Source organism: Colossoma macropomum, unplaced genomic scaffold (genome assembly GCF_904425465.1).
Source record: "Colossoma macropomum unplaced genomic scaffold, Colossoma_macropomum, whole genome shotgun sequence".
Classification (NCBI taxonomy): domain Eukaryota; kingdom Metazoa; phylum Chordata; class Actinopteri; order Characiformes; family Serrasalmidae; genus Colossoma; species Colossoma macropomum.
Genome location: NW_023494795.1, coordinates 31473351 through 31488066, shown reverse-complemented (window position 1 = coordinate 31488066; position 14716 = coordinate 31473351). Strand labels below are relative to the sequence as shown.

General features: G+C 38.4%; 1 protein-coding gene across 1 annotated transcript; it reads left to right on the top strand.

Annotated features, from left to right (window-relative positions):
* The first annotated feature begins 952 nt into the window (after positions 1-952).
* On the top strand, positions 953-1957 carry tmem121ab (transmembrane protein 121Ab). The gene has a single exon (XM_036582712.1). The coding sequence runs from the start codon at positions 953-955 to the stop codon at positions 1904-1906; it is 954 nt and encodes a 317-aa protein (XP_036438605.1). The 3' UTR covers positions 1907-1957.
* Positions 1958-14716: the final 12759 nt, after the last annotated feature.

The window sequence follows — 14716 nt, the reverse complement described above, 5'->3', positions numbered from 1 at the left end:
CAATTGTCCACTGCTGCCCTATCCTTCACACAGAAGTCCCTGGACTTAATACACATCGACATTCAAAGACTGCTCGGTCATTTTGCTGGACCCACAGCCTGAACGGTCCCCTAATATTTCCTGGAAACGGTCTGATAACTCAAGCAACTGACTCAGCAGACATCTTTCTTACACGCACACGCTCTCGACTCCCTTCTCGTTTGACACAGCCAGCCATTTATAATCTGAAAACCACACTCAGTCTGTGTGCCCACTACGGATTTCCCCTCGCTCTCAGAATGTACTCCGGATGCAGGAAAATCATGGCATTTTATCCATAAATGCTAAGGCGTGGTTGGCTTGCAGTCTCAGTAGTCTAGCAGGATCAATGGAACCTCAGTGAGTAATGAGCAGATAGCCTCTTCCATTCAGTGAGCCAGAGAGGAATCACCTGCCAAAACCCAGCTTTGCCTTCCTCTCTCAGACTCGCATTTCCATTGCAAAACAGTTCCAGTTCCAGCTCCGGCCTCTGCCTGAACTCAAAATTCATTTTGTACTGCTTCAAACTGGAATTACTGCATCTCTTCAATAAACAAAGACTCCATTGTAACACAAAAAACACTAAATGTCTTGGTCTGTTGTAATCTAGGACTTACTTTTCCCTTACCAGAATTACAGTAGCTACAGCAAGAAAAAAGAATCCATTTGCCTCTGTCCTCTGCCAGGCAAGAAAGACAAATGACTCTCATAGTCATGCTCGCTCACAAGGATTAGACATATAAAAGCAGTCTCTCAATTTACCATAACGTATTTCAGCCTTGTAGAAATGGGAAACAGCTTTTGCACAAAAGGAGAGAGCCCATAGCCAAGCAAAATAGAGTAAAAGGAGCTGGGGAAAGTAATTGAAACCGGACTCCCTAAGGCTAAGGCTGACGCAACAGTGACTTTGGTGCTAGCGGTGGTGGCCCTAGCCATGGTGTTGCCACCACCGGACAAACGACACGTCTGTCTTACCACTATCGTCATCATGACCAGTATGGCCTTCATGGACGCTTACCTGGTGGAGCAGAATCAGGGCCCACGAAAGATCGGGGTCTGCATCATCGTCCTGGTTGGGGACGTGTGTTTCCTCATAGTCCTCCGCTACGTAGCCGTCTGGGTGGGGGCCGAAGTTCGGACGGCCCGCCGCGGCTATGCCATGATCCTTTGGTTCCTCTACATCTTTGTACTGGAGATCAAGCTCTACTTCGTCTTCCAGAATTGCAAGGCAGACCGCAAGAGTCTTGAAACCGTTGCGCGGAAGGCTTTGACTTTGCTCCTATCTGTTTGTGTCCCAGGACTCTACCTAGTCCTGGTGGCGCTGGACAGCATGGAATACGTTCGGACGTTTCGGAAGAAAGAGGACATGAGGGGAAGGCTCTTCTGGGTGGCCCTGGACTTGCTGGACCTTCTAGACATCCAGGCAAACCTTTGGGAACCCCAGCGAACAGGGTTACCCATTTGGGCAGAAGGACTAATGTTCTTCTACTGCTACATACTTCTGCTGATCCTCCCTTGCGTATCACTGAGTGAGATCAGTGTGCAAGGAGAACACGTATCACCCCAGAAGATGATGCTGTACCCCATGCTCAGCCTGGTCACCATCAACGTGGTTACCATCCTGATACGTGGAGTCAACATGGTGCTCTTTCAGGACAGCCGCGTCTCTACTATCTTCGTCGGCAAGAACGTGGTGGCGATAGCCACCAAGGCATGTACCTTCCTGGAGTACCGGAAACAGTGCCGGGAATTTCCGGCGGCACGGGAGAACACAACTGGTATTCCCATGGAGATCCAGCAGAACTCGGTGGGACACGGGCAGGCTCTACCAAACGCGACAAGCCTTCCACATGAACCTACACCAGTGCAAGAGATTATCGACACATGACCAAGTAACCTGTCGTAATTCATCAAGGCTCCATCCTGGCACAGTTCTACCATCAGATCTGAGGAATGCATGAGGGACTTGGCATTTGCTAGTAGTGGGTTTTAACTGAATGATTGGGTGTTGTGGGACTTGCTTGTATCTTTTTTGAGGATTTACTCATTCCAGTTTTGGACTAATAATATATGAAGGAAAAGGGGAGTAAACTAAAACTTTGAAACACATATACATGAACATCTCATACACAGGTTGAAAAAAAACATCAAAGATTCAAAGAAAGATTTTTTTTACTGACTGAGGTGCCGTGTTTTGCCAGCGTGAATAAATTTCTCTCAGTAACGGCTGAGTGACAGCAGCTCAACATGCTTTCCTTTCAAGAACTCTTGGGAACATGTTTTTTTTCTAATGCTGCTTTTCCTTTTGCTGCCTACCTGACTCACCAGAAGATATTAGCAGCTGTCTAAATTAGCTCTGCAGAGGTGGATGGACTTTGGGGAGGTCTAAGATGGAAGCGGAGAGCTAGTCATTTGTGCTGCAACAATTCTGAATGTCCATTTTTGTCAGTGTGTATGACCAAATGTTGGAGGAAGACCCCAAATCAGCACTGTCCTCTCAGCCGAGTCAAAGTATTGCAGTGTATGTTTATGTACGTACATACACTTGTACATACAGTGTAAGTGGGCCAGTATGTGGATTTATTAATGAGAAAAATATAAAAGAGGGATTATAGGAGATTATAGGAGCTTAATCAGAGGGGGGAGGTTGGTCAGTTAAAACATTATGATATATCTTGCTGTACATTCCCTCACAAAAAGCCTTGAAGTCAGTGAATGCACTTGCAGACTTTATTTGGTTAAAAGACATAAGTAAACAAGAAATTATTATTATTATTATTATTATTATTATTATTATTATTATTATTATATGTGCCAGTGTGCTTTTTACATTTATGTTGGAGGGTGTTTAATAAAAAGAGCACTTAATCCTTGTGTTTAAGTGATTGATAGAGTCTGAAAGATATGCAGTTCTTTCTTTAGTTGGCAGGTACAGGTGATAATGGTTAGTAATTAGGCTCTACAAGGAAATCCACTGGAGGACACTGTGAAAGCAACTGTCATCTTGTTCTCAATTCAAATTGCTATTGTCAAAGCAGGCTAAATAAGGTACATGTCGCACATGTTTGATTAAACCGTGGCTGGGAAAAAAATATTGTAGGGGAAAAGACAGAAAGAAAGAAAATGGCAAACAGAATAAATTACCTGTAGCCACATCATGAGCTAACCTTTCCTAGCTTTCCGAGAAACCCATTCATAAATCATCAGGAAATGAATTGTGTCTCCCTCAGCAGGGTCAGCGGCAGCAGCAGGAATATTTTATGACGGGTGCTTTTGGGTAGCTGAACTATCTAGAGCAGGGGCTAATGCACAGACCATATTTATGTGAACTGGGTTTAGAAAAAGCAGGGATCTAGCCTAACCTGGTGAACATAATTCATTAATGATGAACTACAAACTGGCAGGACTAGAAAGACAAATGACTGCAAACAGCTGCTATCTGTTACACAGCACTATTTTAATGCTGCATACAAATTTAGGTTATCACAAACATTGTAGAATGCAGTGTGAACTGTGACTATTAGAATTAAGTCTCCAGTTTGGCCCGTACATGTCAAATCTCTTTGTTCTGGGTCAAGTGAAGTCAAATCAAAGTTTATTTACTGTCTATAGCACTTTTTACAACAAGCATTGTTGCAAAGCAGCTTTACGAAAAAATCCGGGTCTAAGCCCCCATGAGCATCACCAGTGGTGACAGTGGCAAGGAAAAACTCTGTGAGAGCAAAAGGAAGAAACCTTGAGAGGAACCAAAAAGACTGAGAAGGGGAACCCATCCTCCTCTGGTCAACACTGGATAGCAAACAATAACAATTTTCAATCTTTGATAGATTTCAAAGATTAAAAATAAATAAATAAATTAATAAATAAATAAAAACACCTCTATGATAATACTGATTTCTGCTAGTCTACCCTCCATGACGTCTAATAGTATGTTAGTGCTAAGCTATGGTGGTGCGGATGAACATTTTTTGGCCCTTCTAGATTAAAAACAGATCTGAAGCTTGTAAATGATATTCATCATTAATTAATTTTTTTAAACCTCTTAATCCAGCTAGGGTCGTGGTGGTCACCTGCAACTTCCTCCAGCTCATTCTGGGGGACCCTGAGCCGCTCCCAGGCCAATTTGGAGATAATCCCTCCAGTGGGTCCTAGGATGACCTTAGGGTCTAAATATGTTCCATTTTATGCCTTAAACAGACATGTTTGCCTTGAATTAGTTTTTCAGTGAGGAGGTCTGGTATAGAGCTGCTGCCACTGTTTTCCATTCCTAACAACAACTGAAAACTGGTTGGTCTGATACGGTGTCAGGGTTGGGGGGGGTTACTTTAAAAAATATTCTGTTACAGATTAATAATTACCTGTTAAAAATGTAATTGTAACCTAATCCAAAGGATTCCTTTGTTAAAGTAAAGTAATCTGACTACTTTCCATTACTTTGGATTACCTGTCTTAAAAATGTTTAATCAAATAAAGAAAAGAGAAAAACTATTTCAACAAGCCTTTTTAGACAAGAATTTAACACACATCAAACACAAAAATGTTTTATGAAACAGAATGATAGATTATAGGTGACTTAAATATTGTGCTGCACAGAAACAGTCACTGATCTCACTTTTAGCTAAACGGCCAAACCTACACTCTTAAAATTGATGGTTCTTCAAGGGTTCTTGAGTAAAGAAAATCATTCTATATTGAACCATGAACACTCAAAGAACACTTTACATGATTAAAGGGTTCTTTGCATCGTTATATGGTTCTTCTAAATGATGAAGAATGTGCTGTAGATAATTCTATATAGAACTTTTTTAAAAAGAGTTCTGTATAGAACCAAAAAAGCTCCTCTACTGTTACGATGTCAAGCTTGTAACAATAGAAGAACCGTTTTTGGTGCTGCATATGACCCCTTTCAAAAAGGTTCTATATAGACCCACATAGAACACATTCTCCATCAATCTGAAGAACTATTCAACAATGCATCGATCCCTTTAATCATGCAAAGCATTCTTCGAGTGTTCATGGTTCTACATAGAACCATTTTCTTTACTTAAGAATCCCTGACGAACAATTTTTAAGTGTGTAATATATGAAAATATTAAAAATATAAAAATGACATATTACACATTTGTGTAACAGTATAATATGTCTGAGTTTAGACATGTAGTGATTTTAACAGGGAAATTGTTAAATAAAATAACTAAATAAAAATCAGTACACTAAGACCAAAAGCTCTGAGACTAAAACACAGGGAACAAGCAATTAATGTAGAATGATCCAGTACATAGGATCAAATGGAAATAGTCGTGATTTGACGTATTTACGTCAAAAGATCAATTTGTTAAAATCTTCTTTTGGGGCCCCTCATCAACAATAATCATAAACAGAGGCCATTCTAAAAACTCTGACTGGCCATCATGTGTGTTCTCTCTGCTAAAAGGCTGTACAGGATCATAGGACTCCATTTTGGTGCGTCATGCGTAGACTTTGATGATGGTAATTTTTAGATGCTCCCTAATCAGCTCTCAGCGATCCACAGAAATCCTACGAGTTTAAACTGGCATTAAAATAGGTATTAAGTGGGAGTGTCTTAGTTCCAAATAATGATATTAACATTTTGCATACATCATTCAAGAAATCAAGAAAGAAATCAAACAAGTGAAAATGAAACTCTGCCGCTCACGAGACTTAATTTTCTCTTTTATCTGCCAGACTGTTGGTTAAAGCTGTCAGGTCAAGCTTTTCAAAAGTTTGATTTATAGCTGGTCAAACTGTACAATTTTCAGGAGCAACAAGTAACAATAAAGATTTTACTGCCTGATCTGATCTGATCTGATCAGTCTGCTGCTGTAGAATCTGGTGGTGTGAAAATCCAGGTTAAACCTCTGGTTCATATACCTTGAGTAAAACACTGCAGATCTCAGTTCTGCCAATAAAAATAAAATATTTATTAAAAATCTACAGATTGGCTGAATAAAACACTGCTCCTGGGTGGGAATGTCTTCAGAATTCTCTCCTAGCAGCAGCACCGCCTCCCCCCTCCCACCAAATTAAAAACTCTTCAGATCTACACAACTCATGTGACAAATTTATCATTAAGACAGCAAATTTCAGTGAAGACAAGAAGTTTGCATTTGAGTGTACCTGTAATCTCATTACTGTCTTTTTTGTGCTCTGATTACTTAACGTTGTTACATGTATTCCGTGACATATCTAGAACTTCCAGAAGGCCTTGAGTGATTGGTTGATTCCTCTGTCACTTCCTGTTTTTGTTGGTTGTTAATTCAACATGTAAGGCCTTCAGCTCAGCTTCTGAAACCCTGACCAATGGGAGAGCTTGCTTGGCTGTATCTACCTAGATATTGTGGGAAACAAATCCTAGTTGGACAGTTTTTCTTTCGGCATTTCAAGATCTTAACCCTTTTGTTTTTTAACAAATATTGAATATGAAATGAGAGTATTTTGCCAATGCTGGCAGAGTGTGAATACAAACAACATGATGATAAATCATTAGTCTTTCTCTAAAGGCCTTAATGCATTGAGAGTTCTCCGCTGGTAGAAAGCATCAGCTAGCTTGCAAGTTCCATCCTTTCCAGTGTCACTTTAGAGATGTTCATCTGGACTGGGTTGTACCAGGTTTGCATAAGTTTATACTTAAGTTTGTGTTTAAAGTCTTTACTGAGTCTTTAGTTACACAAGTTACTTTCAAATAATCACTTTACTAAATGGTTGCACCACAAATCCGTACGTCGTGTCTTAACAAGTAACAACTAACAATGCATATGTCACTTTAACATGACGATAACATGTTCAGAACCGATCTATAAACCTGCTGCCATGGAAACGCAGCGGCAGTTGGCTCCATGGAAGTTCTCCGTGGGAAAAATATTCAGCCTAGAAGAGAACAATGTGTACAGCTTAAATGGAATAAAACTAATTATCTACAGCCACTGTCTGTTTATTCTTTAATACTTCCCTTAGACAACAGAATATACAGGTTTTTTAAATGACGGTTTCTGGCTGACCAGATCAGTTTAGCCGCTGCTGAGTCTCACTGAGCTGCAGCTGTGTGTGTTTAGCTTTGTATTCAGAGTTAAAACCAGGGCAACGATTAGAACTGTAAGTAAAATCACAGCACACAGCGTTTAGAATTTTTAGCTTAGTTAGCCAAAAAAGTTGTTTTTGGTCTTTTTTGTGCTTTCTACGAGGTTTCTGGTGGTTTCCCCAAAACGTACACCTGCTCAGGGGGAGGTTTTAATAATTAGTGACTACTAAGCTCAACGTTAAAACTAGTTTGTGGTGCAACCCATTCTGGTTTAGTAATGCATAAACCTGTACTTAGGAAACAATTACGTTACAACTAGTCTACGTTTGAGCTTTCGCACAGCTGATGCAACCAGCCACATTTCCATTTCAGCCCAATGAATAACGCAGCTACACTACATGACTACAACCAAACTAGCAAGCTAATCATTATGATGTTCAACAATGTAAGCTTAGAGGTCTAATCAAATCATGCTGTGTCAAAGTCAAGGGTCATTCACAAAAACATGTTTGGTTATTAAATCCAGTTTCTATTTTTAAAAATAGTCATGAGTTTGTTAATAACAAACCAAATTAGCTACACACTTAAAACAGATGGTTCTTCAAGGGTTCTATGATAAAGAAAATGGTGCTATAAAGAACCATGAACACTCAAAGAAGCCTTTGCATTATTAAAGGGTTCTTTTCATCATGAATGGGTTCTTCAGATTGATGGAGAACGTGCTGTAGATGGTTCTATATAGAACCTTTTTGAAAAGGGCTCTACATAGCACCCAAAAGGGTTCTTCTATTGTTACAAGCTTGACATCAATAGAAGAACCCTTTTTGGTGCTATATAGAACCTTTTTGGAAAAATATACCAAATTAGCTACACACTTTAAAAAAGATGGTTCTTCAAGGATTCTTTAATAAAGAAAATTGTGCTATAAAGAACCATGAACACCCAAAGAACCCTTTGCATGATTAAAGTGTTCTTTACATCATGAAAACATTCTTCAGATTAATGGAGAATGTTCTGTAGATGGTTCTATATAGAACCATTTTGAAAAGGGTTCTATATGGCACCCAAAAGGGTTCTTCTGTTATTGCAAGCTTGAACATTGTAACAACAGAAGAATCCTTTTCAAAAAGGTTCTGTATAGAATCATCTACAGCACATTCCTAAGAACTGTTTCATGATGAAAAGAACCCTTTAATCACGCAAAGGGTTCTTTGAGTGTTCATGGTTCGATACTGAACCATTTTCTTTACTCAAAAACCCTTGAAGAACCATCTTTTTCAAGAGTGTACATTTCTGGGGGTGCTCTGGGGGAGCTAAGAATATTCCATTAGTAGCCACAGTGCCCCCTAGTGCCCCCTTAGTAAACACCTTCCTGGCCCCTATAACGTCCTCATATATTCAATTCCAAAAGCAATAATTCAGAGCCACAAGGATAATGCGAAGCCTTGTTTTTTGGGGGGTGTTGACTCACTGCCCTCCACAATCAGCGGGCAACACCGAATAGCCACTTTGTCCACTGTTTCCTGATCTACTTAAATAACCACTGTCCTACAGAACAGTAATTTCACTTACTGTCACTGCGCCAGAGAGCGAGCCAGAGCTCATCCATTTAAATGGAAATAACTTCCCTCTCAATATTGCAACAGGAGCCACCGAGGGGATTATACCATTTATAAATGAGGAACAGTGGATTAAATGGAAGCGCCTTTGTAGGTATGAGGTATCACACCATCTGCAACATTTCACGGGCTATTAACACCTTTAGAGCAGGCTGGAAGGTCTTCAGTGATGTCCATATTCGTATTTTCAATACATCCAATCCTATGCATAACACTTTATTAAAGAACACATATCGGGAGTTTATGAGGGTCTTGTTTTTTGTTCAGTGAAGCCCAAGTCAGACACTTCTAAATGGTTTGTTCACTCTGAAATTAAGCTTTATTCCTCACAGCCTGTAACTGGAGGTCTGTCGTGTGAAAGTCTCAAGTAATTCATTATTAGTTGTAATATTGTACAATAATCATTTCAGGCCTTGTTGTGCAAATTATTGCACATTAAGTAATCACCTACTTTTGTGTCTTATTGTTGTAAAAATGGCAACATTTTCAGGTTCTAGCTAGTGCCAGGTGACTTCTGATGTTTGTTGCTTTAGAGTTAATAAGAGTTTACATCACTAATGCATTCTAAAGTGCAGTTATATTCTAAATTTATCCTTAATTTGAGGCTAAAAAATGCTACAAGTTTAAATGTATATTTACATTACAAATTCAATCAAACTCATTAGCTCTGAAGCAATAAACTTCAGAAGTCACAAGATGTCACCTAGATGAACTTTATGCAGGGATGCTTGATTATATCAGTATTTAGCTGTTGAAACTAGAATTTCGAAAACTTCCATAGCACACTATTTAGGGAGTACAGAGCCAATTGGGATTCAGTCTGGGTTTGACGCTATTTAAGGCAGAAGAACATTTGAAGCATGTAAGCGACATTCTTTAGACTTTTATACTGCCGTTTTACAGCGAGTCATATTGTAAGTTACTTTAATTCAAGCCTATGATATTCACGATGGAGTTATTTAGCATGTTTAATTCTTAAATTAATTTAATATTAATTATTTAATATAGCACATCATTCATTTGTATATTATGCATAGTATAGTAGGTATAATATGCATAGTAGAGCAGTATATATTATATTACAGTATAGTATTGCATAATATGGTATGGTATTGTATAAATTTTGCACATTGTCCACTTTAGATAGAACGTGAAGCTGCTACACTACTTGACTGATGGCATCTGCTACTGACTATTGCTATATGGTCACTGTTTACCAACTGCACATGTCACTTTATACTGCAACATTCCAGCCATGGTCCTCCATCGTGAACTATTCTACTACCCCCCTCTCCAGAACTTGCACATACTCACACCACAGGCATGTCCACATGCATCTAAGGCAGTATTGTACTTTGCTCTGTAAATATGCTGTCTATCTCTACTTTTATGCTATCTTATTCTATTGTAGTGAAGTGCACACTGAATCTCACTGTACTTGTAATATTGATAATGACAGTATTAATATTTTAGCCTGTTAGCTAGCTAATCAGCCTGGTTTTAGTTAGGAAAATAAGCTGTCAACCCCTCAGTTAAACAAATTGACTAAAGCTTTCTTGAGAAAACACTTGTGAAGGTTCTTAAGACAAACACTAAGAAGTTCGTAAGAATGTTCTCAAATGCAATTCTTGAAAAACACTTGGTTTCTCAAATATTTTCTTTAGATAATCTTAATTATTTTTAATGATTTTTTAAAGAAAATCTTCATTGTTTTCTTATGTAGGCTCTGTTGTGTTTTAGCCTGTATCATAATTGACACAAGATACATTTTGAATTTGTATTAACTGTCATTTCCGTTATTAGGTTAATCCGCTCAGAGGAGCAAAATGGGGGAAAAACATCAAACCAAGCCTCCTTAAAAATACAGTAATTGTGAGGGGGAGGTGGAGAGCAAGAGACAAGGATGAGCAAGAGTAACAGAGGCAGCATGTGCATTGATTTAGATCAAAGAAAAGCCACTGTTTTACTACAACCGATTTGATATAATGATGTAAATTGGCTAAATACATGGAAAATATGACTAGAGCATTTCCAAAACATTAAGTTTTAACATTTTAAAACTATATTTAGTTGTAGTTCTCTGTCTTTCAGGAGTGAAAACATTTAGATTTTATGATTTTTGGAAAATTATTTAACGAAAAAATCAAAATGTCCAGTACAAAACCTACTACACCACACTGTCCACAGTGCAGAAAGATCCTACTTTCTTGGTAGAAGGAGCTGCTGATATTAAAGCACATCTGATACAATGTTCAGGGTGTCTTTGCTTACTTTTTTCTTTATTTTGCAGAACTGTTGTACAAAAACAATAGAACACTGGAGGTTGTATGTTATCATGAATAACATCAAGGCTGTGGTGATCTGCTTACCTCACCCAAGACTCAATCATGGCTGTGATGTTCTTCGTAATAACACACAACTTTGAGTTTTCTGCTGCTTCAATAAAATATGAAGTTAGGTGATTTCTTCATACTCAGCTATTTTACAACAACGTCTTAATAAAGTGTTTATTTTTTTATCATTACAACTAATTATGCACTTGTTAGTGATTTTCACATAAGAGACCTCTGATTATGTACTAATACAGGTCGTAATGAATAAAGCTTAATGTATAGTGAATTAACCATTTAGAGCTTCACTTGGGCTTCATATGTGCATCTTAAAATAGTGTAACTGCATATTTTCTAAACATTTTCAAATACAAAAAATCAAGTCTGTCTTTAATCGCAAGTGTCTGATGATTTAGCCATGCAGTTTTCATTATGCTAATTGGGTGGGGTATAAACTTCATAGCTCCAGTGCAAAACTAAAGAAGCTTGACTACGGGAAAATCTACTATATTTGAGGTATGTTGGGGACTGTGAGAAGAAGAGTTAAAGGGAATTCATTTCCTTCTCACCAGCAGAGCAGAGAAGTGTGGGTTAACATGGATTGCACCTCAAGAGTGACCTGAGCTAGAGTGCATTGCTCAAAGACACAATGGCAGTGCTTACCGTGCAGAAACCTGGAGCCCTGCAGAACCTCCTGTACAAGCTCCATTTCCCATGGTGTCCGTCCAGGTGAAAAAGCCTCTGGTTGCTATTTCTACCTAGACCTGTGCTGCTGCTCTATATATAGTGGCTTTAAAGGAATAATCTAGCTTTAACCTCTGAAAGACAAGACAAAAAAAGACAGCCTGTTGACATGAAATCAAGTCAACATTTATTTTTTGTCTGTACAGGGTCCAGAGGCTTGGAACATTTAGCTTAGAAAATTTATGTTATTTTTAACGATAATGAAGCATTATGGAGCACTCATACAGGGAAACATGTAATCAGGTGCGTTGTATAAGGGCCGGCGCCAAACTCTGCAGGCTGGTAGATCTCCAGGACCAGGATTGAAAGAAGACTGTAGAAATATTCAGTTTATTAAGTTCAACAACTATGGCAATTCAAATCATGCCAAAAACTGCTTTCCAGGTATTTTGAAATATTTGTTTTAAAAAATCTGTTGCTTAACATACCAATGTTAGTGTGTACGAATTCCCCTTTTAAGATCCCTCCTCAACAGTTATTATAAAAAGAGTCCATTCTAAAATTCAGTGTCATTTCTGTTCTACCTGCTGAAAGGCCTACACTGGCGCCATAAGGCATGTATTGCTTGGACCCCTATGATTGCCACTTCTGATGTAATTTGCAGACAATCATTTGGTTCTCATAAGAAGTAAAGTCCACAGAGATCAACATGTTCTACATCAATTTCAGAGAAAAATGAAGTGGTACTGGATGTCTTGGTTGCAAACAATGATAATTTACTCATAATAGCCTTTTTTGCACAACCATTCTAAAGCTTTTGAAGAGAGATATATTTGTGAAAATGAAACTAACTGCTCAAAAAACTTCTATTGCAAAGAAGAGTCTTTACTTTTAAAGAACGGGTTTCCAGAACTTTAGCTTAGTTAATATTATCCAGCAGCACTTGTGGTTCTTCAAGGGTTCTTTAGTAAAGAAAATGGTTCAATATAGAACCATGAACACTCAAATAAACCCTTTGCATGCTTAAAGAGTTCTTTGCATGAAATGGGTCTTCAGATTGATGAAAAATTGTTCTATGTAGCACCAAAAAGGGTTCTTCTGTTGTAACAAGCTTGACATCACAACAATAGAAGAACCCTTTTTGCTACTATACAGAATCCTTTTTCAAAAAGGTTCTATATAGCACCATCTACAGCACATTCTCCATCAATCTGAAGAACCATTTCACAATACAAAAAACCCTTTAATCATGCAAAGGGTTCTTTGAGTGTGTATGGCTTACAGCTTATGGATATAGAACTATTTTCTTTACTTTTTCTTTAAGAACCATCATTTTTAAGTGTGTACACAATTCATGTGCGTAGTATGTTCACCATTCAAATCCAGGAATTTCACAGAAGGGCGACATGTTGGTCAATGATGTGACTGGATGTGGCGAGTGTCGAGGGGGGGCACTTAAGGGGCCAATCAGATTTTTGGGGGGGGGCATTGGCCCTGTGGCCCCACCCCTAGATCTGCCCCTGCTTGAGAGGAACCAAGTCTCAAAAGGGGAACCCATTCTCCTCTGGTCAACACTGGATAACAAAACAAAAACACAACAAGAACAATATGAATAGAGAACAAGATTTTACAGTTCATATACAACACTGCATATAGAGAAAAAGAAAAAAAAACATCCTGTCACTGGACAGAAGTACTTAGACTAACCAGTGATAACCAATGACTACTGTTATAGGCCAATCAGAGTAAGAAATAGAGCTATGAACACCACTGACTGCTGTTGAGAGCCCATCATGATGATCTGTTAGTATGAATATGTGAAGAGCTCAGTATATTGTGAGACAGCTGAAACAATGTCTATGATGAAACAGTTCTAGTTTGTCTGAGTCTGAATCTACAGTACTATGCAAATGTTAGAGACCACCATTCATTTGATCTTATTTCCAATTAAAACATCAGGAAAAAGCAGAAAACAACTATTTAATAGAAAATTACCCATAAGGTTCAACAACTAAATATATATCAGCTTTTATCAGTGTTCAGTGTGTCACTCTTTACTTTTATTAGTGTGTCACTCTTTACCTTTATTACAGCTTCCATTCTTTTCAGGAGACTCACTTTCAGCTTCTCAAAGAAATCTGCAGACACACCTCCAAAGTTCAGTCTTAGAAGCTGGTTGATCATTTTCTAACTAATCAAAACACATTCAGTGATGTTGAGGTCTGGACTCTGGGGTGGTCAGTCCATTGCACAGATTCTTTGTTTGATGTGTGTCTCCTCTTCTCAGTGAGGTTCTTCTTGACAGCTACACATCCTTTCAGACCCACAGCGCTGAGTCGTCTTCTCACAGTGGAAGGATGGACAGAAACACCTGTGGATGTTTTCAGATCTGAAGCAGCTTGATTTTCTCCTCTCTCTCACAGATGAAAGCTTTAAGTGCTGTTTATCTGATGGGGACAGTTTTAGTGGTCAACCAGGTCTTTCAGGTGGTTGTTAGGAGTCCTATTTTCTAATCTCTTTTTTTAGAGTTCTGTTTTTTTTTCCTTTTAGTTTCTCGTTCCTTATGCAAGTGGATTATTTTATATTTAATGTGCTCAGAAATATCTCCTGAAAAATTAAAAAAGCGTTTATTCATAGCAACTGCCCACTGGCTTCTATTATAAGTAACTTTCGAGTCAACTGGCATTAGGTTCTTTTCTAAGTACAAGAAAAGAAACATCAAAATTAATGTACATGGTAACGACACTGCGATACAGATTCAGCACATGGAGATTAGGTTTAAAAAAGGACGTATTCCCTTAATCACCGACCTATGCCGCCTACCACACATTAAGATTAATGCAATGGCAAATATCAAACATCTTAAGCATGTCCCATTATAACTGAGTTATAGATTGCAGTACAATGGAACTCTGCAGCATCAGAAAAGTAATTTATTCTAAAGACGGTTAGCTTCAGACCGTAATACCGCACTTCACATGAAGTAAAAGCACCAGCGTCTTCATATCACATGCCATAAATCTATA